This window comes from Oncorhynchus masou, chromosome 31 (genome assembly GCF_036934945.1).
Source record: "Oncorhynchus masou masou isolate Uvic2021 chromosome 31, UVic_Omas_1.1, whole genome shotgun sequence".
In the NCBI taxonomy this organism is placed as follows: Eukaryota; Metazoa; Chordata; class Actinopteri; order Salmoniformes; family Salmonidae; genus Oncorhynchus; species Oncorhynchus masou.
This window is the reverse complement of record NC_088242.1, coordinates 39,566,841-39,594,731: the sequence shown is the minus strand read 5'-3', so window position 1 is coordinate 39,594,731 and position 27,891 is coordinate 39,566,841. Positions and strand designations below refer to the sequence as shown.

The following is a 27,891-nucleotide window of genomic DNA, read 5'->3' as shown; positions in this document are numbered from 1 at the left end:
CTCGTAACTCGGAAATCTCTGACTACAGACCTCTCCGACTTAGAGAAATAGATTTGAACGCTCGTCCAACTCTGAATTGCAACTCGGGCCTCTTAAAAAAAAAATATGGGGTAAAAAACTCGGGTCTCTTTCTAGAATTCCGACCTGAAGATCACGGACGTCATTATTTGACCTCGTATTTGCCCCAGTTGTTTTGAACGCGGCATCAGTATGTTCAGAAACTCTGAGGCTACTTTCACTTTCTTCCTGTGAGCTGAAGGTGAAGGTGCATCAACTTGACGAACACGAATTATTCTAGTTATGCTATATAGCGAACTAGGTATTATATTCTGCCCAGTTTTGACAGACACAAGGTATTTCACTAGATGACAAACTGCTTAAAACAAAAGTAAGTCGTACTGTCTTGTTGATCATCTTGTTGTGGCACTAACTTTACTGCAATGCTAGCTAGCCAGCTTCCAAACTTGACTTCCGTCGGGGGCTCGTTCCTGAAAACGAATTACCTCTGGCTGGACAAAATATAGAGCAGATATTTCTAGCTAGACAAATTGTGGTTTTGGTATGGTATGGTGTGGTGTGGGATTTGAAAACTTTGGACTTCAGTCATTCTTCCAGACCAAAGGCCGGCTGATGGCGATATTGAGTCGTGTCAGTTTACCGTACCAATGCATTGTATGCAGCCGGCAATACATTGGCATCCCTCGTTTCGTACATAAAACAACCGATTAAAACTGCATAGGCTTCGATTTACTCAACTTTATTGAATAGCGAGACGGTGGACAAAAAGTGGAAAATATGCGTACGTTCTTTGTGAAACCATTTACCACCACTATGCTAGAGTGGCTAAATGCTAATCCCGGATATTGTGTATCGCGTTCAGCCAAATCAGATTGTAACAGTCTGTTTTTTTCCACCTAAGGTTAGATCAAATCTAGTGCTGAGTAATTAACCTTAGTGCTTTGAGGTCGGTTCGACTATTGAAAAAATAATCACGGATTTTGGTTTCACTTTTTCTTTCTTAAACATTAATTGCACTATAAAGTGTTTCTTTAATGGAAATTCCAAAGCCCAAAATATTTAACTTACTAAATATTGAAAATATTCCATTGTTTCTGTCAGGTCCACATTGGGTAGACATCAATATAAAAATAGGAAATTACTATAAAATAGTACAATATTTCAGGTGTATATTAACTTAGTTTTTATTTGGACTTTATTCATTTTAATTCCTTAAGTCATCATGGCGTCTCTGCTCAGGCAGTAGCAGCCCAACAGCCAGACACCTATGCTCCCCACACTGTACTCTTTAGTCATCCTCTTTAACTAGGCTAGCCTGCCAAAGCTTGCTGCAGAGCTGTCTGATGAAATCATTTTACTAGTTCTTCAAGTAGATAAGGCATACTTTACGAACTGTCTGTCCCTTTCTCTCATCATTGTGTTGTGTACATTCCTCTCATGTGATCTATGCGTTCTGTGTGTAATTAGAATAGTAGGCATAAGTGTATCCATCTATGTTCCAGCTGGAAAAAACAGGCGCAATGGATTATGGTCATTGTAGTTAATTACCTTGTTTCTGCGGTGAACTAAGTTGAATATTTGCGAAAAGGGTCCCAGATGGACTCAAACATACCTAGCTACAACCAGGTCTGCCCTGGGAACAGTCTTATTTTCCTCTAATGAGATGCTGCAAATGCAGCAGGCGTAAAAGAAACAGAACCCCTGGGCTGAGAGTTTCAACCTGATTGGATAAAGCTGTTACATAACATTCGGGATTAGCGTTTAGCCACTAGTAGCATGCCTGCTCATTAAATAATTAAGTCATTAATGAATTAAGCATTAAAATAAATAACATAAGTTGAGGAAATCCAAGCCTATGCAGCCTTAATGGAGAATGTTTTAGTTATGAACCGGTCCACAAGGGACACGAATGTATTGCCAGCTGCATACAGTGCATTTGGACAGTAAGATGACACACCTCAATATTTCACCATCTGCTGGCCTTTTGGCTATCATTCTTCAAGCTATGAACTGATATAGAGTGGCTTGTGAAAGTATTCACCCCATTGGCATTTTTCCTGTTTTGTTGCCTTATAACATTTGATTTACACAACATGCCTACCACTTTGAAGATGCAAAATATTTTTTGTGAAACAAGAAATAAGACAAATAAACTGAACTATTCACCCCCCCCCAAAGTAAATACTTTGTAGAGCCCCCTTTTGCAGCAATTACAGCTGCAAGTCTCAAGCCACTGGGATGTTTACCCATTCTTCAAGGAAAAACTGCTCCAGCTCCTTCAAGTTGGATGGGTTCCACTGGTGTACAGCAATCTTTAAGTCATACCCCAGATTCTCAATTGGATTGAGGTCTGGGCTTTGACTTGACCATTCCAAGACATTTAAATGTTTCCCCTTAAACCACTCGAGTGTTGCTTTAGCAGTATGCTTAGTGTCATTGTCCTGCTGGAAGGTGAACCTCCATCCCAGTCTCAAATCTCTGGAAGACTGAAACAGGTTTCCCCCAAGAATTTCCCTGTATTTAGCGGCATCCATCATTCCTTCAGTTCTGACCAGTTTCCCAGTCCCTGCCGATGGAAAAATCCCCATAGCAAGATGCTGCCACCACCATGCTTCACTGTGGGGATGTTATTCTCGGGGTGATGCGAGGTGTTGGATTTGCACCAGACATAGTGTTTTCCTTGATGGCCAAAAAGCTACATTTTAGTCTCATCTGACCAGAGTACCTTCTTCCATATGTTTGGGGAGTCTCCCACATGCCATTTTCTTTGAGTGATGGCTTTTTTTCTGGCCACTCCTCCGTAAAGCCTAGCTCTGTGGAGTGTACGGCTTAAAGTGGTCCTATGGACAGATACTCCAATCTCTGCTGTGGAGCTTTGCAGCTCCTTCAGGGTTATCTTGGTCCCTTTGTTGCCTCTCTGATTAATGCCCTCCTTGCCTGGTCTGTGAGTTTCGGTGGGAGGCCCTCTCTTGGCAGGTTTGTTGTGGTGCCATATTCTTTATATTTTTTAATAATGGATTTCATGGTGCTCCCTGGGATGTTCAAAGTTTCTGATATTTTTTTAGAACCCAACCTTGATCTGTACTTCTCCACAACTTTGTCCCTGACCTGTTTGTAGAGCTCCTTACTTAGTGGTGTTGCAGACTCTGGGGCCTTTCAGAACAGGTGTATATATACTGAGATCATGTGACATTTAGAATGCACACAGGTGGACTTTATTTAACTAAATGATGTGACTTCTGAAGGTAATTGGTTGCACCAGATCTTATTTAGGCTTTATAGCAGAGGGGGAATACATATGCACGCACCACTTTTTCGTAGTTTTTTTTTCTCCACTTCACCAATTTGGACTATTTTGTTTATGTCCCTTACATGAAATCCAAATAAAAATCTATTTAAATTACAGGTTGTAATGCAACAAAATAGGAAACACGCCAAGGGGGATGGATACTTTTGCAAGGCACTGTAGCTATATCAGTTCTACCTAGCATCTATTCAAATCACTTTTGATTGTTTACATACACATATTTAGCGGATGTATTGCAGGTGTAGCGAAATGCGTGTGTTCCTAACTCCAACAGTGCAGAAGTATCTAACAATACACACATCTAAAGTAAAATAATGGAATTAAGAAATATATAAATATTAGGATATGCAATGTCAGTGGCATTGACTAAAATACTATACAGTAGAATAGAATAAGGAATCTTCTGGCAGGGGAGTTTTAAGTGCCCCGAAGCTCAGTCTGAACGTTAACACATTGCATGAGGTACGGTTTTGGAAACATAGGTACGTATCTTTCATATCAGCGATAATTAAGTTACTTTTTTTTTTAAAGGTTAAATTACTACACACCTTTTATTATGGCTAGGATTATTGTTCCCACATGCCCATATCTCCATGTTACAGCGCACCATATGTTTCTAAAATCATATTGCAAGCGTTGATTATTGACGTTTCTAAATGTTAACAGAGCGTCGGGATTGTAGTTCAATGTCCCACCGGTAGCGGTGTTTATAGTTGAGAACCCTATTGATAAGGCGGAATGCCTTGTTAATGCCTTGTGTTTGCGATAGCAAATATAACGTTAGCTAGCTAGTTATGGTAATCTGTTCTGTAGCTTAAATATCCATATCATTAAATGTGTCAATACAAAAATAAGGTCTGCCAAAACAAAACCTGATAAAAATGTATTTATATGAATGCCGTACAATGAGGGGCCTGTTTATTAGGTACACCACCCCATTTACATGGTTCGCTCCTACAGACAGTGAGTCACGCGGCTTGCTATTTAAAGCAGACAGACAGGCATTGAGGCATTCATTCACTTTTTGATTGAACGTTAGGTCACTCGTTTTGCCCATTCTAAGTTAGATTGAGCGTGGTATGATAGTATATCAAACGGCCGGCCTTCTGGGCTTTTAATGCATGACAGTGTCCAGGGTTTACAGAGAATGGTGCGACAAACAAAAAACATCCAGTCAGCGGCAGTCCTGTGGGTAAAAACTGCTAGTTGATGAGCGGTCGAAGGAGAATGGCAAGAATCTTGCAAGCTAACAGACGGGCCACAAACAGACAAATAATGTCGCAGTACATCAGTGGTGTGCAGAACGGCATCTCGGAACGCACAACTCGTCGGTCCTTTACACAGATGGGCTATTGTATTGAAATTAATAGCCAACTAGTCAGTGACAACAGCGTGGAGTTTGGGACAGCAACTGTAAGATTATTATAGACACTATGTCCTGGGATTTCCTATGATCTTCTATGTAGAAGAGCCCCTTAACTTCTGAAGACGCTTGTGAGCATCATAGAGTAAAACATGTTTCCACGTGCGTATTTGAGAGTCTCAACTATTCATAGATAGCTTTACTAGTTTGTTGCTCAAACCAGACGTACAGACGTTTTTGTAAAAAAAGATCCGGCCTGAGCCCCTTCGGGATCCGCCCTTATCTCACAAACACTGCTCTAGCTAAGCCGCTGTTAAATCACACAGACTAATGTTAAACACACAATGTTGAAAATGGGTAGGAAGTTGTAAATCACTCTGGTGCAACAGTGGGACTCACTGGATTAAACCTATCTTGGATGCCAGACTGTCAGTCCTTGTATCTAGAGCACTTTCTATGAATTTAGAAGAGATTACATTTCCCTGACCCCATCCCTCAGCTCTATTCCAAGTGGCAGGGATTGTTTTTGTTTTGTTTTTTTTCAAATCCTGGAATGTAGCTTTAATGAATAGGCCCAGCTGGAGCCATGTAAGAAATATAATGTATGTTATGTCTGTTTATATAAATTGGCTGATGTTTTGTGTGTGTGACATAGATGGCGGCAGGAGAACCTGATGTTACTCAGCTTGAGGGAGAAGTCGAGGAGCTTGAAGATGTAACAGATGCCAAACCTGACCGAAAGGGAAGATTCCTCCTCTTTGGATTGTGAGTACCTTGTCCAAAAGACATGAGGTGCATGTTTCAACAGTCTTACCCTGGCGGAGCTATACACTACATGCAAGGACTCACTAGAATCATATTTTGAAGCTACACATAAACAACGGATTTAAGCTATACAATCTTAAATTTGGGGTTTTAAGGTAGGACAGTGGTACTTAACTCATAAGGCATTAATAATATTAAGATATTATGCCTGTCTAGGCCTGTAAAATGAACTATAAAAACATGAATGAAATTCAATTAACTTTTCAATTAACTTTTCGGACTGATATTTAACTGAGTAATAATTTTAAAATCTATATTTAATGGTCGACCAACAGCCACAATCAAGAACAGCCTATTAAAAAAAGTAGAAGCATAACATTTAAGAGTGTTAATGTTCAGACTATTGAAAGTCTGTTGGTGCAAATGAAAAAAAAATATATAATTAGTGTTTCAATAAATTTGTGAAGGGGGAAGAACCGTGTGTGATATGTGATTTCCCCCTCAACCAGTTTTCACCACAAGGGGGTGCTACAAACCTTATCTACTGCTTTCAGTGCAGGTTACGTGCAATTAAACAGACCTGTGTTCAAATACTTGCATATTTAAGTATTTGTATTGTAAATACTTATTTTCTGTGTATTTTAGTATTTTCAAATAATGTGGCCGAATCAACTACAGTACTTCTAGGCCAAGTTGAAGTACTTTGAGACACACAATTAGAACCCACACGTGCATACAAAATCATGTAAGTGCATGACTTTCTGAAAGGGAGGCTGCAGAGTTTAACAAAATACTTTTAAGCCAGTAGTTTTGAAAGTAGCGCTAGAGCCAAAAAGCGTCCTCAAATTGTGTACGTGTGTTTTCACGTCATTGTTCTCGAGCCATGCAGAGTGTGCAATAAGAGAGTAAAAACATTTTGTCTTCAATCATTTACAAAATGAAGCAAGAGATTTTGTTTGCTGGCCAGGGCCTAATTGCCTTCCATGAGTGAATGTGATTATGTACATTTATACAATGGAAAAGTTACATTTTTTATGTTTGCATCCTACTCCTTGGAAGTTGTGTATTGATTATACAGTGCCTTCAGAAAGTATCATTCACTTATCAAATCCACTTCAATCAGTGTAGATGAAGGGGAGGACACAGGTTGAAGAATGATTTTAAAGCCTTGAGAGAATTGAGACATGGATTGTGTGTGTGCCGTTAAAAGGGTGAATGGGAAAGACAAAAGATTTGTGCCTTTGAACGGGGTACAGTAGTTAGGTGCCCAGTGGTTAGAGCGTTGGGCCAGTAATGGAAAGGTTGCTGGATCGAATCCCAGAGTTGACAAGGTACAAATCTGTCGTTCTGCCACTGAACAAGGCAGTTAACCCACTGTTCCCCGGTAGGCTGTCATTTAAAAAACTTTTTTTTTTTTAACTGACTTGCCTAGTTAATTGAAGGTTCAATTTTTAAAAAGCTGCCAGTCGCACCGGTTTGTGTCGAGAACTGGAACGCTGCAGGGTTTTTCACACAAGTTTCCTGTGTGTATGCAGCCAACTTGACACAACTGTGAGAAGCATTGGAGTCAACGTGGGCCAGCATCACTGTGGAATGCTTTCGACACCTTGTCGAGTCCATGCGCTGACTAATTGAGGCTACTCTGAGAGTAAAAGGGGGTGCAACGCAATCGTAGGAAGGACTCGACATTGAGATGTAGAGTCCAAAATGGAAGGTTCAATAACTTTAAGTATAGCATGCTCATAAACATTTTTTTTTTAAATGAGATTGAGAAGTGTCAGTTCCTCCAGCAGTATAAAGGTTAAACCCTTGAGGCCATTTCCTAGATCCAGATTAAGTCCACTTCATGCTCAATGGAGATTTTACATTTTAAAATATTTTTCAGTTTCACATAACTGAAATACATTAGGTCAGTAACTTTTATGATAAACATCAAGTCATCTCACAGCTACACTAACACAACACTCATATAATCTACCTGGGGTATTGAAATCTGGGCCTAGGTTTGTGGCACATGCACAGATTGTTATTTGGAGATTTAGAAAATGGGAAAAACAATGGAGGGCGAAGAGAAAATAACCCTAAACTTTGGCATAATTAAAAATGTAAAAAATGGATGTACCAATCCCAGATTGCCCCTTTTTAAAGCCTTACAATTTTGATGGTGTTTTATTTGCATAAATAATATGCTATGTTGACGGAATTTTTAAGATTCAGTTAGGCCACATTTTATACGACAGTCCATCATTACTTTCAGACATGAAGGTCAGTCAATACGGACCATTTCAAGAACTTTTTGAAAGTTTCTTCAAGTGCAGTCGAAAAAACCATGAAGCGCTATGATGAAACTGGGTCTCATGAGGACCGCCACAGGAAAGGAAGACCCAGAGTTACCTCTGCTGCAGAGGATAAGTTCATTAGAGTTAATTGCACATCAGATTGCAGCCCAAATAAATGCTTCACAGTAGGGCTGGGCTATATGGCCAAAATCTCATATCCCGATATAGTTCATTTCATATAAACGTACATATTGATATAGCACATTTTCTGTAAATTCAATTAATAAATATTTCTTACGTTTTGAATTATACTCAACAAATAAAATGTACTTACTCGTATTTGATTATTTCTCATTTTATGTAGAACCTTTGTGCAAATTTTCAATTAAGCATGTATCAAAATATTAATGTATAAAATCTAAAAAGGTCAATGGAAAACACTTAAACTATAGTTGCAAACAAAATTTAAGTCTAAAATAAATAAGTATGTATGTATGTATGTATGTATGTATGTATTTTTTTAGGGGGGGTCTTGCCTGTTTTGCAAGTTATTTTGGCATTAATACGTGTCACATTTAAATTTGCATTTGGTACCTTGGGTTGAGTGTTAGCACCAACTCACAAAACCCCCGTTTCTCGACAGTGTGAATTGGGGCCATGTCTTTGCAGATGTACGTTGTAACGGCAGCTGTTATCTCCTTCCATCTTCGTGATTCTTTGCCATATGGTGTGCTGCGGGCAAAAGCCTCTTGCAACGTTCTGAGTCGGGGGTATGTTTTGAGCCCTCGACTGTACTTTTTTGGGTCTCATCCGTGGACTCTCTCCGTACTGTTCCACATGATTCTAGCGTAGGTGGTAAAAGATGTTAGTGGTGTTTGATCCTGTTGTCGGTACCAGCCTGCGACATATTTTTCAGAGGATGATTTTCTGGTCCATGTCAGACTTTTCATACCCAAACCACATCCATGCGACCGAAGTAGCCCCTCTTTTAGGTACGAGCTCCATGTCTCTGTGTCACGTTCACTCTCCTCCATGTTTGTTTGTGTTGCAAATCTCCTTCCACAAGGCACGTGTAGAAGAACACAAAGCGTTGTCCAATTGACAAAAAATATTGCCGTAAAGAGTGTGATTTGCGACACAATGAAACAAACGATAAAAAACATCTATTGTTTCATATTATGCTCTATCGTTTATTTTGTTTAATGTTGCAAATCACACGCTTTACGGCAATATTTTTTGTTAATTGGATGACGCTTTGTGTCCACACGTGCCGATTGGAAGGAAATGTTGCTTTGCTGGTGAGACTGTCTGATTTATTTAGAATTCAAGACACACTTAACCAGCATGTCTACCACAGCATTCTGCAGCGATACGCCATACCGTCTTCTTTGTGCTTAGTGGTACTATAATTTGTTCTTCAAAAGGACAATAACCCAACACGCATCCAGGCTGTGTAAGGGCAATTTTACCAAGAAGGGGAGTGGAGCATTGGCTAATCCATAAGGAATCGCCAAGTACTCGTAGTGGCCAGACATTGTGCTGAATGCCGTTCAGATTGTAGGCACTCCGCCAGGTCCAGTCCAGTGAAAAACCGGGCCCCACAGAGCTGTTCGATGGCGGCCGGGAGAGGGTAGCGGTACTTGGTGATGAAATTGAGACATCTGTAGTTTATGCACGGACGTAGACCTCCCTCTTTGACCACAAAGAAGTGGTGGTGGGGCAGATGAAACCCTGTTGGAGAGCTTCCTGGATGTACTCTTCCATAGCTTTGGTTTCAGCCACCAACTGGGTAGACGTGGCTGCGCGGAGGCGTAGTTTCTGCTAGCAGGTTGAGGGCACAGTCCCAGGGGTGATGAAGAGGGAAACATGTGGCGCGGGTCTTGGAGAAAACCTCTCAGATATCCTGGTAAACACCTGCGATGTCGGCCTGGAAGGCAACTACAGGACTCTCAACGGACGTGGAACCACGGGGTAAGGGAAAGCAGGACTTCTGAAATCAGGGTGCCCAGGCAGTGACCTCCATCCTTGATTAGGAGATGGTGGGGTCATGACGTTGGAGCCTTGGGAGGTCGAGGATGGCTTTCTTGGTGTAGGGTCCCACAGTGATGGTGATTGGTGCTGTGATGTGTGTGATTGTCCCGGATCCCAGTGGTCAACTATCTAGTGTTTGAACTTGTTAATGAAATTTCCTGCGGCACCGGAGTCCACTAGTGCTACAGAAACAACACATGAGGGACAGCCAGCCAGTGAAATTTAAACCAGAAAGGGTTTGGTGGAAAGTGATGATGGAATACTCACGCCTACCATGGGAAATGGATGATCACAGTGCCGTTCCTCAGCCCTCGTGGACCCCTGGTTGGGACGCACTGGACACCGTTGAAGCTGGTGCCCCTCCTGACCGCAATAGGGACAGAGCCCCAGCCATCTCCGACAGCATCGCTCTGCCACGGTGAGGTGTGTGGACCCTACCTCCTTGGGTTCAGGCTTTGTCTCAGGAAGTCCAAAGGAGGAGAGCGAGATGCGATGGAGGTGCCGACGCTCCCGAAGAACATTATCCAGATGGATGGCCATCGTGATGAGTGCTTCCAATGAGGTTGTCTCGACACACCAGCTCCGTCTGGATCTCTTCGCGCTGTCCTCTTCTGAATAGGGTGCGGAGTGCCTGCTCATTTCATCCGCTGGAGGCTGTCATAGTCCGGGAGGTGAGTGCGTACTCTGCAGCGGTCTGGGAACAGGTACCACATTCATCTGTACAAACAATAGTATGCAAGTATAAACGTCATGGGACCACACAGACGTCATACCGCTCAGGAAGGAGAAGCGTTCTGTCTCCTAGAGATGAACGTACTTTGGTGTGAAAAGTGCAAACCAATCCCAGAACAACAGCAAAGGACCTTGTGAAGATGCTGGAGGAAACAGGTACAAAAGTATCTCTATCCACAGTAAAACGAGTCCTACATCGACATAACCTGAAAGGCCACTCAGCAAGGAAGAAGCCACCGCTCCAAAACCACCATAAAAAATGTTTATGCAAATGCACATGGGGACAAAGATCGTACTTTTTGGTGGAATGGCCTCTTGTCTGATGAAACAAAAATATGACTGTTTGGACATAATGACCATTGTTATGTTTGGAGGAAAAAGGGGGATGCTTGCAAGCCCGAAGAACACGATCCCAACCGTGAAGCACGGGGTGGCAGCATCATGTTGTGGGGGTGCTTTGCTGCAAGAGGGACTGGTGGACTTCACAAAATATATGGCATCATGAGGCCGGAAAATTATGTGGATATTTTGAAGCAACATCTCAAGAGATCAGTCAGGAAGATAAAGCTTGGTCGCAAATGGGTCTTCCAAATGGGCAATGACCCCAAGCATACTTCCATAGTTGTGGCAAAATGGCTTAAGGACAACAAAGTCAAGGTATTGGAGTGGCCATAACCAAAGCCCTGACCTCAATGCCATAGAAAATGTGCGGGCATAACTGAAAAAGCATGTGCAAGCAAGGAGGCCTACAAACCTGTCTTAGTTGCACCAGCTCGGTCAGGAGGAACGGGCCAAAATTCACCAAAATTGTGGGAAGCTTGTTGAAGGCTACCCAAAATGTTTGACCCAAGTTAAGAATTTTAAAGGCAAAGCTACCAAATTCTAATTGAGTGTATGTAAACTTCTGACCCACTGGGAATGTGATGAAAGAAATAAAAGCTGAAATAAATAATTCTCTCTAATCTTTTTCTGATATTGCACATTCTTAAAATAAAGTGGTGATCCTAACTGACCTAAAACAGGGATTTTTTTTTACCAGGATTAAATGTCAGGAATTGTGAAAAACTGAGTTGAAATGTAGTTGGCTAAGGTGCATGTAAACTTCCGACTTCAACTGTAGGTTTGTTCCCCACTTGCATCTGTGACCTTTGTAGTTTTAACCATGAACTAATCCACTGTGCCACAGTTAACGTCCTAATACTTTTTACTTTCACCAGTCCTCTTCATTTCATGTCAAATTTAGATGTTTCGACTTCCGTACAAATGTACAGTACCAGTCAAAAGTTTGGACACCTACTCATTCAAGGATTTTTCTTTATTTTTACTATTTTCTACATTGTGGAATAATAGTGAAGGTATCAAAACTATGAAATAACACACATGGAATCATGTAGTAACCAAAAAAGTTTTAAACAAATCCAAATATATTGTATAATTGAGGTTGTTCAAAGTAGCCACCCATTGCCTTGATGACAGCTTTGTACATGCTTGGCATTCTCTCAACCAGCATGTGGAGATTCCCACCGTGGTTCCCACTGTGAAACATGGAGGAGGAGGTGGTGTGGGGGGTGCTTTGCTGGTGACACTGTCTGTGATTTATTTAAACTTCAAGCCACACTGAACCAGCATGGCTTCCAAAGCATTCTGCAGCAATACGCCATCTCATATGGTTCAGGCTTAGTGGGACGATCATCACTATCACGACCCAACACACCTCCAGGCTGCTTAATGGCTATTTGACCAAGAAGGAGAGTGATGGAGTGCTGCATCAGATGACATGGCCTTCACAATCACCAAATCCCAACCCAATTGATGAGTTGGACCGCAGAGTGAAGGAAAAGCAGCCAACAAGTGCTCCGCATATGTGGGAACTCCTTCAAGACAGTTGGAAAAGCATTCCAGGTGATACTGGTTGAGAGAATGCCAAGAGTGTACAAAGCTGTCATCAAGGCAAAGAATGGCTACTTTGAAGAATATAACATATTTTGATTTGTTTAACACTTTTTTGTAACTTTTTTGGTTATTCTACAATGTAGAAAATAGTTAATGATGTCCAAAGTTTTGATTGGTACTGTATATTAACATGAACTTATTGCTTGCCAGATTTCGGTGACGTGTCAATAGATATATGCAAGTATCTACTAAGACATAGCAGCGAGACTTGAAATTCTTATCCTTTTTGTATAGATCCAACTCCATCCTGGTGGTGCAGTGTGCTAAGTACAGGGCTGGGAAGTAGCAGATCACAAGTAAATGCTAGTTCAATGAACCATAAACAATTAATGAACATGCACCTGTGGTACGGTCGTTAAGACACTAACGGCTTACAGACGGTAGGCAATTAAGGTCAAAGTTATAAAAGCCTAGGACACTAAAGAGGCCTTTCTACTGACTCTGAAAACACCAAGAAAGACGCCCATTGTCCCTGCTCATCTGCGTGAACATGCCTTAGGCATGCTGCAAAGGAGGCATGAGGACTGCAGATGTGGCCAATAAATTGCAATGTCTGTACTGTGAGACGCCTAAGACAGCGCTACAGGGAGACAGGAAGGATAGCTGATTGTCCTTGCAGTGGCAAACCACGTGTAACAACACCTGCACAGGATCGGTACATCCGAACATAATACCTGCGGGACAGGTACAGGATGGCAACAACAACTCCCAGAGTTACACCAGGAACGCACAATCCCACCATCAGTGCTCAGACTGTCCGCAATAGGCTGAAAGGCTGGACTGAGGGCTTGTAGGCCTGTTGTAAGGCAGGTCCTCACCAGACATCACCGGCAACAACGTCGCCTATGGGCACAAAATCGCTGGACCAGGCAGGACTGGCAAAAAGTGCCCTTCACTGACTAATCGCGCTTTTGTCTCACCAGGGGTGATGGTCGGATTCGCGGTTATCGTCGAAGGAATGAGCGTTACACCGAGTCCTGTACTCTGGAGTGGGATCAGTTTGGAGGTGGAGGGTCCGTAATGGTCTGGGGCGGTGTGTCACAGCATCATCGGACTGAGCTTGTTGTCATTGCAGGCAATCTCAATGCTGAGCATTACAGGGAAGACAGGGAAGACATCCTCCTCCCTCATGTGGTACCCTTCCTGCAGGCTTGTCCTGACATGACCCTCCAGCATGACAATGCCACCAGCCATACTGCTCGTTCTGTGCGTGATTTACTGCAAGGCAGGAATGTCAGTGTTCTGCCATGGCCAGGGAAGAGGCCGGATCTCAATCCCATTGCGCACGTCTGGAACCTGTTGGATAGGAAGGGCCATTCCCCCCCCCCCCCCCCCCAGAAATTGTCCGGGAACTTGCAGGTGCCTTGGCGGAAGAGGGGTAACATCTCACAGCAAGAACTGGCAAATCTGGTGCAGTCCATGAGGAGTAGATGCACTGCAATACTTAATGCAGCTGGTGGCCACATCAGAGACTGACTGTTACTTGATTTTGATCCCCCCCTAAACGCAGTTGACAGTGAGAGGATGTTTCTTTTTTGATGAGTTTAGATTAAATTGCCATATGTAGGTAAGTAACTTCCTATAATGTTACACTATACATCAATATTAACAGAACATTGCAGTAATGTTTTCAGAACTACTTCCATTAACAATACTGTATGTTCTTAGAACATTATTGGTAACGGCATAATTAAAGAATAACTTATTGGGGTGTCCCTTGATGGAGCGTTTTTCGGTCTGAAGAATGGCAGATTTGCTACAATATGTTGGGCAGCATCCATAGACATAATGGGAGGTTCCAATATTGTTTTCTTATAACCACTCATTGTATTCTGGCAATATCTGAAGTATATTGAGGGAACATTTTTGGAACAGTCAGAACATCGCTCTAACTTTGAGAGTATTATAGGTATGTTCTGTGCTTGTTGTTATAGGTGTCTTGGATGACATCAGCATAAGCAGAACATTCCAGTAATGTTTTCTCATAAACAATTTCATTGAATCTAGGCATGATCGCTGAAGTATGTTTAGGGAACGTTTTTTTTACGTCATGTCCTAACATCACACTATAACTTTGAGAGTATTGTGGGAATATTCCCTGCTGGTTGGTAAGGGTGTTTTGAATAGCATCTCCATCAGCAAAACACTCCAATGATTTCTCAGAACCACTTCTATATCTCCCACGTTTTGTTGCTGAAATTATGTTTTAACAACATCACTGGAACATTGTGTTATAACATTCCATGGTAACCTAATAATAAACATAGGGGAATGTTCTGTGGTTTATATATGAATGGTCCAAGGATAGCCAATTTAATGTCAAACGTTTTCTTAGTAAAAAAAAAAGGTTATCAAAAACATTATTGGGATGTTAGGGTTTGATCTAACTAGAAATGAATGGGAATTGTTAGCTAATGTCCTGGGAATGTTCCCGGCTTGCTGGGTAGCTATCTGCGTCCGCATTGTGTCTGTCTCTGTCATGTTATTTTTCAAGAGCACAATTCCCGCTCACATTTAAGCCCTGAATACTGAAATTCTTGATTTGTTGCGAGGATTTTCGGTCTATAGAGCACCCCTCTCCCCTTTCAAAGTGTCCCAAAAAATCTACCATGTTACCCAGACCTAGTGCTGTTCCCTAGACTTCCCCACTTATGGATGTAGCTAGTCTGCTGTTTATAACCATACAGTAACCTATAGTCTGTTATACAGTTTGACCACATATACAGGAACTACTAATAACCATACAGTATAGCTTGTTAATAATCGTGTTTGAGCGAGAGAGAGAGGCTGATTCTGTGCTTGTCAGCAGCCATAAAGGCTACGTGCTGCCCTGCCTGACCCCCGCAGTGTGCAGGGTCATTTGAATAGGCCTTTAGAAAACTCTGGTTTGGTGTGGTGGCTGCTGACTCAGGGAGCTACAGTGCACCTCCCCAGTGCACGTAGGCCAAGTCCAGTGTCTATAGAGTATAGAGAGCATGTCAGGATCCTAGTGCACACCAACCGCTCCGTACGCCCCAAAAAATCGACACCTCGAGGTTTAGAGAAGGCAAAAAAACTAAAAAAGGAGCGAGACAAGAGGAGCAACGTATTTCAGATGCAGAGTGGCGTGGCGCTTAATGAGGAACCCAGGTAAGGGACCCCTCCCACCCCACAGTGCCACAGAGGCAGGGCTCTTTGCCCACTCTCGGACCATTGCTAGGCATTCTGGCACCATGAGGGAGGGGGTGAGGGGCTATGGAAAAGTTCTGGATCACATGTGGGGTATAGTATGGCCTGTTTGGCCATTTTCTGTTTCTGCGTGCATGTGAGCGTGCATGTGCGCATGCATCTGAATATAGGGTCCCATTGTTGCAGTTCTTGGGTAACCTGATGACTAGGCTCTTCTAGAACACATGCTGATATTGTGAGCCCAATGGGCTACTGTGGCCTATCTATCTGGATGGGTCCTTTAAAGAATGGAAATATGACAGGTCTGTGAGAATTGTCACTCGGGAAGATTTACTCTGTCGGGGACATACTTTGATTCACTTATGACTTCTTAATACCCGAGCAAGCTGAACATGTTGTAACTTTATAATTCACCTGCCAGTGGATTACTTCAACAGATTTGGCCATGACATTAATGCCTCATTTGAAAATGTACGTGCTCAATGGTCTCTGAGTAAGTGGTTCAAGGATGTTTTTGATTCTCATGAATTCTGTGTGTTTGGATGACTTTTTGGCATTCCTGATTTGTTGAAGTCAGCAGAATGTTTTGAAAAATGTTAGCTTGTCTAATGTTGAAGTAATCGAAGGAGTTGTGTCAAGTTAGCCTTTTCTCAAGGAAGCAGGGCATTCTCTGGATTACCTACTTCCCCAGAAATAGCCTTGAGTAAGAATACTGTTTTACAGATGTCTCGCTCTTATATCAAGGTCTGATATTTTTAAATCCTTGGTGTGTGGCTCAGTTGGTAGAGCATCAAGATTCCCGGTCATATGTAAAAGTAGTGGCCCCAGCTGACTTGTAAGTCGCTTTGGACAAAAGCGTCTGCTAAATGGGATATATTATTATTATATTATGTTGAATACAGTGAGGGTCAATAATGTATATATTTTTTCAGTAGCATGTGTGTCATGTCTAATGACTTTAAAAGTGGCATGTATTTTCTTTAAGAATGCCCTGTGTTATGTGGGTACTGTTTGAAGGTGTACTGTTCTATCTAGTGCTTAAAACCTTTTTTAAGATTCACCCTTTGAAAGTGATGCCAAATTCTCTTTGCAGAGGAATTTTGTTGAGTTGTTTACCAGAGGTTATAGACGTAGGCCTGTCCAAACAGGTTGGTCTGTTGGTGCCAGTAATACAAACCATAAGTCTGTCACTATAATACATTTGATGTAACTTTACCTGAAACATTTGTCCAGGTACCAATGGATACCTATGTGTGTCGTCTTTGTCATCACCAGCAGGCTTCCACTGGTTACGTAGACCTGCACCTTGAGGCTGCTGCCCTATATACATAGACTTGGAATCACTAGCAGGCTTCCACCGGTTACGTAGCCCTGCACCTTGAGGCTGCTGCCCTATATACATAGACTTGGAATCACTAGCAGGCTTCCACTGGTTACGTAGCCCTGCACCTTGAGGCTGCTGCCCTATATACATAGACTTGGAATCACTAGCAGGCTTCCACCGGTTACGTAGCCCTGCACCTTGAGGCTGCTGCCCTATATACATAGACTTGGAATCACTAGCAGGCTTCCACCGGTTACGTAGACCTGCACCTTGAGGCTGCTGCCCTATATACATAGACTTGGAATCACTAGCAGGCTTCCACCGGTTACGTAGCCCTGCACCTTGAGGCTGCTGCCCTATATACATAGACTTGGAATCACTAGCAGGCTTCCACTGGTTACGTAGCCCTGCACCTTGAGGCTGCTGCCCTATATACATAGACTTGGAATCACTGGCAACTTTAATCAGGTTTAAATAATGTTTTAAATACTGCTTTACTCATGTGTATATAACGTATTCTATTCTACTGTATTTCAGTCAATACCACTCTGACATTGAGCAATCTAATATTTATATACTTCTCAATTCCATCATTTGACTTTTAGATTTGTGTGTATTGTTATATACAGTTGGAGCTAGGAACACAAGCATTTTGCTACACTTGCAATAACATCTGCTGAAGGTGTATTTACATTTTTTTAACCTTTTATTTAACTTGGGAGCCCGAGTGTGATCAATAAAATTTGATTGAATTAACCTCTTTTTTTTTTCTCTGTCCCTATGGCTCAGTAAGAAGAATAAGGATGGCAAGACGCGGGAGCAGGACTACTCCTCTGAAAGCCATTACAGAATCATTTCACCAACATTCCAGTATAAGATGAGCCACCAGCGAGTGGGCAAGTGCATCATAATCAACAACAAGAACTTTGACGAAAAGACGGGTATGGCATCACCTTTTATGTTGACTTGGATACATGGTTGTCTAACACTTTTATATTATCCACACTGCTTTATTAAACTTATACAACACTAATATATATATGTAACACAGTTATTCTTTATAAGACTGTTCATTTCCACTCAGGGCTCCAGACTGTGACCATTTAGTCACATTTTGCAGCCCTTTGACTTGGCTTTCAATTGGTCACACTGGTGCAAGCCCCACATTCTACCTGGTCACGTCAATCAGAACATTCCATTTTTTTGGTCAAACATTAAGGTGCATTAACGTCAAGTGTCTGCCCTGCCTGTTTCACTGGGGCCGGCTGCTGTAATGCGGGAGCCTCGCACATTCTCTCTCTTCCCCCCTCGTGCACCCCGAAAAATGCATTCTGATTGTGTAACATTTCAAAATGCAATTGCGTGAAAAAATGCTATTTTTACCTGATAAAGAGAGGAGGATCTCAGCTTTCTGAAACCCTATTTTGACAGTAAAATATATATATTTTTAAATACAGGATTGTCAACTCAATTCATGACAATCACTGGATTAGGTTGAATATCAATTTCTTGAGTCATACATTGCTGATTGGACATAGTATTCAATAAATAAGTTGTTACGTCTAACATCTCAGTATTTTATGACACATCTTGAAAGAATTTTTAATGACTTTATAAGGTGATTACTCTTATTGTTTCTATTGAGTGATGCTGCAATTTTGTTTATTTTTGGGTGCGACCAAATTATGGGCTCGTGTCACCAACTGAAAAGTTAGTGGCACCAGTGCCAATAGGGGAAAATGTTAGTCTGGAGCCCTGCCATTTGATATAGCTTGATTTTAGTGGCCTATTGTATAACACTGTGTAAGCTATACTCTGTACATGTAGAGTACAGTGAATGCTGTTCATATTGTCTGTCAGGGATGAATGTACGCAATGGCACGGATCGAGACGCAGGCGAACTGTTTAAGTGCTTTAAGAGCCTGGGCTTCGACGTCTGCATCTACAACGACCAGACATGTGAGAAGATGGAGCATCTTCTCCGAGAGGGTGAGTAACACACTGAGTACATATTGTCCGTAGGCCTGACATCAGTATCTATTCTAGGGGCGACTTCAGTGAGAGTACCCTGTCTCACTGTCACTCCCCCCTACAGTTCCAAGTATCTATTCTAGGGGCGACTTCAGTGAAAGTACCCGGTCTCACTGTCACCCCCCCTACAGTTCCAGTGCATACATTTTCAAACAGGGCACCAACACCATCACATTCTCTTTTAGTGCTGTTTAGGGCTGACCCAATTCAGTCGACTGGTCGATTGGTTGTTGGTCGAGATTTCTTTAGACAAGCAGTAGGGGGAAAAAATGATTTATAATACTGGTGTACAAGACACCACTCAGACAGGCGCGAATCAGAGAGGACTGATCCATTTGTGGAGTCCATGGGGATGGCACAGTCCATCAGACTAAAACATGTGCTCCTGAAATGATATATGGTTATATTATGCAAGAACAGTGGTGCAACACTAATGTGACATTATTTTATAACAAATGCGCTTTCTCCCGCGTTGGACAGTGGTCGGTTCTGAAACACATCAGTGCGCTGTTGAAATGGCGCCTTTTCCTAGACCATGTTGCTATGTGCATAATAGCCAAGTTAACCAGGGGAGGCAGCAGTGGAGTTAGGAGACGAGAAAACAGTCCTTGCGTTAATTGTCTGTGGAAAGTGAGGAGAGAGGAAACCTCAACATAATTAGGTCTATAATCAACAGCCTAACTGTTAAATGTGTCATGGCTTTAGAAGCTTCTGATAGGCTAATTGACATCATTTGAGTCAATTGGAGGTGGACCTGTGAATGTATTTCAAGGCCTACCTTCAAACTCGGTGCCTCTTTGCTTGACGACATGGGAAAATCAAAAGCCAAGACCTCAGAATGTTTTTTGTAGACCTCCATAAGTCTGGTTCATCCTTGAGAGCAATGTCCAAATGCCTGAAGGTACCACGTTCATCTGTACAAACAATAGTACGCAAGTATAAACACCATGGGACCACGCAGCCGTCATACCGCTCAGGAAGGAGACGCATTCTGTCTCCTAGAGATGAACGTAATTTGGTGCGAAAAGTGCAAATCGATCCCAGAACAACAGCAAAAGGACCTTGTGAAGATGCTGGAGGAAACAAGTACAAAAGTATCTCTATCCACAGTAAAAACGAGTCCTATATCAACATGACCTGAAAGGCCGCTCAGCAAGGAAGAAGCCACTGCTCCAAAACCGCCATAAAAAAAGCCAGACTACGGTTTGCCACTGCACATGGGGACAAAGATTGTAGTTTTTGGAGAAATGTCCTCTGGTCTGATGAAACAAAAATATAACTGTTTGGCCATAATGACCATCATTATGTTTGGAGGAAAAAGAGGGAGGCTTGCAAGCCGAAGAACACCATCCCAACCGTGAAGCACTTCCAAAGTTGTGGCAAAATGGCTTAAGGACAACAAAGTCAAGGTATTGGAGTGGCCATCACAAAACCCTGACCTCAATCGTATAGCACATTTGTGGGCAGAACTGAAAAAGCTTGTGTGCGCAAGGAGGCCTACAAACCTGACTCGGTTCCACCAGCTCTGTCAGGAGGAATGGGACAAAATTCATACAACTTATTGTGGAAGGCTACCCAAAACATTTGACCCAAGTTAAACAATTTAAAGGCAATGCTACCAAATACTAATTGAGTGTATGTTAACTTCTGACCCACTGGGAATGTGATGAAAGAAGTAAAATCCTAAAACAGGGAATTTTTACTAGGATTAAATGTCAGGATTTGTGATACACCTTAGCCAAATACATTTAAACTCAGTTTATGTAAACTTCTGACTAACTGTGCATCTACAGAAATAAGACAGATCCTGCTTATGTTGCCTGTTTTAGTATTTGTTTAATAGCCTACTGAGTCCTTGAGCAACAAATCTAATGTAACCACATGTCAGATAAACAATTTCACAAATTCAGCTGTTTTTAATATTTGTTATGCTGTAATAAAGTCTATTTTTTTCCCCTCTGGTGTTGCTTAGAATTGATTTAGTGTTTACACTGTTCCAAATGGGTATTTATTATTATTATAATAACCCTCCTTTTCCTTGATCATCTCCTTATTTTATGATGATGACATTACTTATTATAATATATTATAGTGATTTATTATAATGATCATCAGTAGGCCTAAGAGCGCATCCTGTTTAATCCTGTCTTAATACTGGAATTAACTTAGGCCTATATCAATCAATCATTTACGAGTCATTCATGATTTGAAATGCAATCAAGCATTTTAGTTTTAAAATAAAATAAAGCGACCTATTGAATAATTAGCGTAAACAATAAATAGGCCTAAACCGTTAATATAACCTAACAGCACCTGTTTGACAAGCACTCAGCGCTGGCTCCTTACTTTATTTTTCTTGATCTCCAGTATGTTCCACAACGAGTCACATTTACTCCCTTTTTAACGCCTGCGCAACCAGTAAACATTCCCCCGTTTTGAGTTTATTTATCATGTCTGCATCATGCCGTTTTGCTGTTACGTGTTCAGAGTTTATAACCAATTTATTGATGTGATTATGATAGGCTATAGGTCAGGAGAGAGAGAGACAATGGGTTCTAGTCAGTCACTCACTGCCTTTAAAAATATATATTTTTTAACCACAGTGCTTTTTAACACAACGCTGCAAGTCTAAGCCTGACACAATCTAATCAATTGCGGTCGGACTCTCTCTAGTCATTTGTGTGTCTTAATTATGTAATCAAACAGTTTGCTTAAAGCATTAGCTTCTTTTTTATAAAACACAAAGGATGGAAATACACACATTTGAAAATGTGGGCCAGTCGATTGGTCGAAAGAACAGTCTATTCTTGATTGACCAAGATTTTATTTTTGTAACCTTTACTTACTTTTTATTGACATCCCACATAAATAAGGGTGACAACAAATAGGAAACTGGGAATGGCAATGCATTTAAAACGTTTATTTAACCCTAAAAGTGTGTGTGTGTGTGTCCTAGCCTCAGAGGAGGACCACAGCGACAGCTCCTGCTTTGCTTGCATCCTGCTGAGTCACGGTGAGGAGGGTATGATCTATGGCACTGACGGAGCCATGCCCATCAAGAGCATGACCTCACTCTTCAGGGGTGACATGTGCAAGAGTCTAGTGGGCAAGCCCAAACTCTTCTTCATCCAGGTGAGGGCCAAAGCCAACACTGGGCTGGGCAGCTTCACAAAGCCCAGGCGTTTGTTCTAGCTAGGCTTGATTAAAGCATTTATTGTTGAGCTTAGCGTCTTAAACTTATAGAAGAGGTAGATGATTAATCATGGTTAAATATTGTCAGTTGGCACCTGCTTCGAAACTAGATAGTTTACCCAATGTCTGTAAGTGAGCTGTGCAGTGTTTTGAAATAAAAGGACTTGTAAATAATTTATGGTGTTCCACAAGGCTGAATTACAGGACCTCTTATTTTTAGAAATGTATATAGATTATGGTTATCCCATTTATATGCAAGGTGACTGTCATTTTTCTTGATGGACAGATTACTAACTATACAGCCATATTTGTAGAACTTAATAAGACATATTGCCCTTTTTTACTAGGTCCTTGAAAAGATATTCCTGATCTCAACTTTCATTTGATTCACCAGGCTTGTCGAGGTTCTGAGTTCGATGATGGCATACAGACTGATTCTGGGCCCCCCAATGATACCCTGGAAACGGATGCAAATCCCAGGCACAAGATTCCTGTCGAGGCAGATTTCCTTTTTGCCTACTCCACCGTGCCAGGTAACCCACAGCATTCTTGTACATTTCCAGCTAAACTAGTTCGCCCACTCCTAAATGTTCCTTGCACTGATAGTCTGACAGAAATCCCACAGCCACCATCTCTACCTCACACCCTGGATGTTCCAATCAACCTTGGTAGCTGGTAACGCACATCCACTATCCAGTTGTTTTCATAGTGTTTGTTACTGTGTTAGAGATTCTGTCTGTGCACTTGTATAGTGTGTGAGCGTTTGTGCGAGCATCAGTGCCAATTGGAGAGAGTGACGCAACTACTCTTCCAGGGTACTATTCGTGGAGGAACCCTGGGCGCGGCTCCTGGTTTGTCCAGGCACTCTGCAACGTCCTCAATGAATTTGGTAAGCAGCTGGAGATCATGCAGATCCTCACACGTGTCAACTACATGGTAGCCACCAGCTTCGAGTCCTGGTCCGAGGACCCACGTTTCAGCGAGAAGAAGCAGATCCCCTGCGTGGTCTCCATGCTGACCAAGGAGCTGTATTTTAACTGACCGTCATTGACCACAGACTGAGACTAACTAAACCACGCACTAACCGAGCGGTCTCAAAATTCAGGGTTGATCCAGGTCCAGCAGGCTGCTGCGCGGTTTGGGAGAGAATGCCGTTTTGCACGTGTAGCGTAGCTGGGCACAAAACAAGCTCTCCAAATAAATTTATACAGTGGCACGCTGCGTTCATGTGTTGGTGGTGATACTTGCCTCTTCAGGTTATTCCTAGGAATAATGATGTCACATTTGATCTGGTTTTTGTCAACAGGCTGTGTGAAATATCCATGTTATTTTACTGACCCAGGAAATTTGCTGCCAGTTTTGTAGGGTTGTTAAAAGGTTAGAAATCAGTTATATCTGAAATCTGTAATATCTGAAAATGTTCTTGTTCATTTTCCAGCTTGTCCAAATTTGGACATGCGTACAAGCATTTGATTGATTGGCCAAGATCCCAGCTAACATTATTTATGCCTCAGGGCATTTATTTTAGTTTTGGAGGGAAGGGGGCATTTCTTGACATGAAGTAGATTTCTAGAGACATTGGCCATGTCCGAAAACTGGCTTGCCTACTACTCAAGCTGCATACTGTGGTACTGATAGTACTACATACTATTTAGAATGCACTGTTCAGTAAAAAATAGATGCAGTAAGCTACACAAATCAGCATACTAGGCTCATCCTACTAAGAATGCCTAATCTAATGCGCAATTGCGTTGAGTCCTGCCATTATCAGCTGTTGTCAGACACGTGGGTTTCGAAAGACGGTTCTGTTACTAAGTAGTGTGCAGCAAATTCTGCTCGATGAAAAGCTGAAATAAGTATGACATCTTGGCATTTTAAAGCGTACTAAAGTTCACATAATATAAAACTAAACATTTTTCGCATACTCAACATGCCTTCTATTTAGAACGCAAGTATGGGTAATTGGACACTGCCACTGTGTTTATAAAAAACACCGTACCTGAACGTTCTACAAGTGTTTGGGGACGTTATACAACCACACGGAAACCAGATCAAACATTCCTGATCCTAGTTGGTTGGGAGATGCCACGTCTCATTAGGTGTGTAAGGACATCAGACTATTAGAGGGGACTTGCTTATCGCAGCAGCATAATAGTTGTCTAAGAATGTAGGCTACACGGGTCAGTTTAAAAGCACCTTACCTTATGAAAGATCACAGCAATATGCTGAATTTCAACTGAATCAGGAGGGTAGCGGCTGGAAAATGTACAATTTCAATTTTGGGCTATTTGTCTTAATGTTTTTATAATATCATTGATCCTAAAATGGGATTATAGGTCTCACTCAAAGAGCAATCACTTGTCATATGATCCCATGTAACAGAGGTAACAAAGTCAAGTACGAATAATTTAACTATTCATACCAAGAATGCACTCCCAGCAGTGACTGTTAAAGATTACATTTTACTGTCATCCTCAGGTTTCTTTGTGAGTGAGATTTATTTTTTGTGGATTTTGAGTTTCACTGGCACAATTGTCAGGAAAGAGTGCTAATCTGTTGCATGAAAAAAAAAACGTTATGTGTTTTTTGGTCAAGGGCACAGGAAATGTTCCATCATACCACAAGCAAGGAGGATTTGAGATTTTGCCAGTTTATATGTACACACATGAATTCATTAGGTTGAAGATGATGAAGCTTGTCAGTAAACTTTATCCACTGGAGTCAATGTATTTACAATGAGTATACAAAACATCAAGAACACCTGCTCTTCCCACGACATAGACTGACCAGGTGAAAGCTATGATCCCTTACTGATTAGTTAAATCCACTTCAATCAGTATATATGAAGGGGAGGAGACGGGCTAAAGAATAATTTGTAAGCCTTGAGACATAGATTGTGCATGTGTTCCATTGAGAGGGTGAATGGGCAAGACAAAAGATTTAAGCACCTTTAAACGGGATATGGTATTAGGTGCCTTTGCACCAGTTTGTGTGAAGAACTGCAACGCTTCTGTTTTTTTTTTACAATAACGGTCCACCACGCAAAGGACATCCAGCCAACTTGACACAACTGTGGGAAGCATTGGAGTCAACATGGGCCAGTATCCCTGTGGAATGCTTTCCACACCTTGTAGAGTCCATGCCCCAATAAACTGTTCTGAGGACAACTCAGTATTAGTAAGGTGTTCCTAATGTTTGGTATACCCAGTATACATTGTCAATATATGGTTTGTTATCAATGTCTTCTTATCAATGGCCAAGGATCATTTAACTTTTCTTTTGAAAGACCCCTTTATGTTGGCCTACAAATTCACTCATTTCGTTGCTTGTAAAATGATGTATGCCTGAATTTGTTTGTCAAAATGGAGGAAGTCCATGTGATAAGTGAACTGAATCTGGTCTCAAAGCACAAATGACCACATTGTTTCACTGTATATCAGTGTGGTAAATTGTCAGTTATTACCACGGTTAAAGACACCTTGCATTGTCCTTCAATTAAAAAATCTAATTCATTAACATTTTACATACGTGAAATGTATATACAACTGAAACACAAAACGTTTGTTAAATGTTATTCTCATGACAATTGATAAATGGTTTGAGTGTCCAATAGTCACATACATTTGATCATTAATACCTTCAATTGACAGCACTTTGGTGGCCTTCAAAAGCACACATACATATTTAAGATCGTCATGGCATATCCACTGCTTGTTTGTCCCAAAGTCAGAAATACTCTGTCATCTGCAGAGGCAGCTATTACTGGTGGTGACAAGTGTTATCATTCATAATTCACATGTCTCAATTCGCACACTGCATTCTTCCAATGTTGCTGCAACGTTCCAGCGCAATTTACAGGATTGCTTCCATAGTTTGCTAGTAACTTTGGGAAAACATCCGGTGCTAGCTTTGCTATTCCCCCCCCCCCCTCATCTTAGTTTTATTGCATCAGTCTTTTTTTTTTTACCTGATTACACAATATTTCTATGAACCACAGTAGTGAACAGTATGCTGGCGACCGAGTAGACATTTTACACATACCTGTCAATCACACAGATGGCACTCTTGAATCCTCTCGACACATGAATCTCTTATCAGTGATGTAGTGCCCATTCTGTATTGAAAGGAGTGTTAGCTCCACTTGTTTTGGAATGGAATTTAAGGGAAAAATCATATTTTTAGAAGTATTATTTTTTAAATGCTTTCCGGTGTTAAATGCTATTGTCCTCATTAATATATTATAAAAGATTTGGAAAAACGAATATATAGTATAGGGAGACGAATCCCCCCCCACCCAAAAAATGTTTTTATTGTGAATTTACTAAATATTGCCATACTCTGCAGCCCCCTTTGAATCTGGGGCAATACAATGTTTAAATTACTTCACATCAAATGAATGCCTATGTTAACACACTTTTATTGTATTAAACATGAAGATTCTATTGTGAAATGAGTAGTGTGGTTATTTTTGTCATTTTGTGCCGTATAACGTCGTATAATCATGTAAATCCAGGAATAGCAATCTATCAATTCAGTTCAATTGAAAACTTTCAGAGATGCCTTAGGGCCTGCACACCAAGTCCAAATGGTGTAAAAACAATCGTTTCACCATTAGGTGGGTGTTTCAAGCTCTGGGAAATGTATTTGGGCTCGTCAGCCTGATCTGCTACAGCTAGGTGAGTGAATTGTTTTGCTACTTGAAAAAAAACGTAACCCTAACAAACCACAGGAATAGATTTTTTCTTTACTCACATACAACTAGAATTGTCATATCACTGGTGATCAGGAGTACCTTTTCATATACAAAATTAGGCCCATCCCTCTTGACATGTTATTTGGTCCCACTTATCAGTAAAATCTTGAGACCTCCCACAATCCTTTATAGTTTACAGTAGTGTTTGACAGAAAGAATCCTATACTAACATATTTGTTTTGTGAGTTCTAAAAATAAAAACCTTCCCCATCCGGCAGGAACCAAGTAATGTGAAAATACTTTAATTTTTTATGTAGCCTTTATTTAACTAGGAAAGTCAGTTTTAAGAACAAAATCGTATTTCCAATGACAGCCTAGCGGGGCACAGTGTGTTAACTGACTTGTTCAGGGGAAGAACGACAGATTTTTACCTTGACAGCTCTGGGATTTGATCCGGCAACCTTCCGGTTACTGGCCCAACACTCCAACCACTAGGCTACCTGCTGCCTCTTACACTGTGTGTCTTAGATCACTGTGCTACTCGGGAGCCCCACATATACAATGCATTCGGAAAGTATTCAGACCCCTAAAATGTTTCCACATTTTGTTACGTTACAGACTTATTCTAAAACACTCTGGGTCAGACACTCTGGGTCAAACACTCACTCCCTGAACTTGCTTCCCAACTCTCAGCGCACATCACTTATCCGTATTTCATCAATAGTAAGGTACAATAGAATCCATCTACCCTCAGTGTCCTTTTGGATGAAGTCACCATATGCTGTAAATTATTTTAAATCAAAACCATAACTCCCAATACCTAGGTCATTTAAAAGAAATCATAGACACTGGTTTGGGGACATCTTAGTTGAGAAAGGACAGTTTTTTTCCATAGCATAGATATAATTTCATAGAATGGATAGCCATAAAGTCCCATAGAAAGCTATAACATGGTATTTGGATGTCTTGTTTCCAATAATAATAAAAAAAACAATAATAAAAAAACAAATACACAAGAATATACTGTACATGTTA

The 27,891-nt window shown here is 41.3% G+C and overlaps 1 protein-coding gene across 1 annotated transcript; it reads left to right on the top strand.

Annotated features, from left to right (window-relative positions):
- casp7 (caspase 7, apoptosis-related cysteine peptidase) lies at positions 1 to 26,613 on the top strand. The gene is made up of 7 exons (XM_064950952.1): positions 1 to 388; positions 5,344 to 5,453; positions 17,730 to 17,881; positions 18,801 to 18,929; positions 21,928 to 22,103; positions 22,558 to 22,696; positions 22,978 to 26,613. Exons 2-7 carry the CDS (start codon positions 5,344 to 5,346, stop codon positions 23,202 to 23,204), a joined length of 933 nt encoding a protein of 310 aa, XP_064807024.1. The 5' UTR covers positions 1 to 388; the 3' UTR covers positions 23,205 to 26,613.
- Positions 26,614 to 27,891: the final 1,278 nt, after the last annotated feature.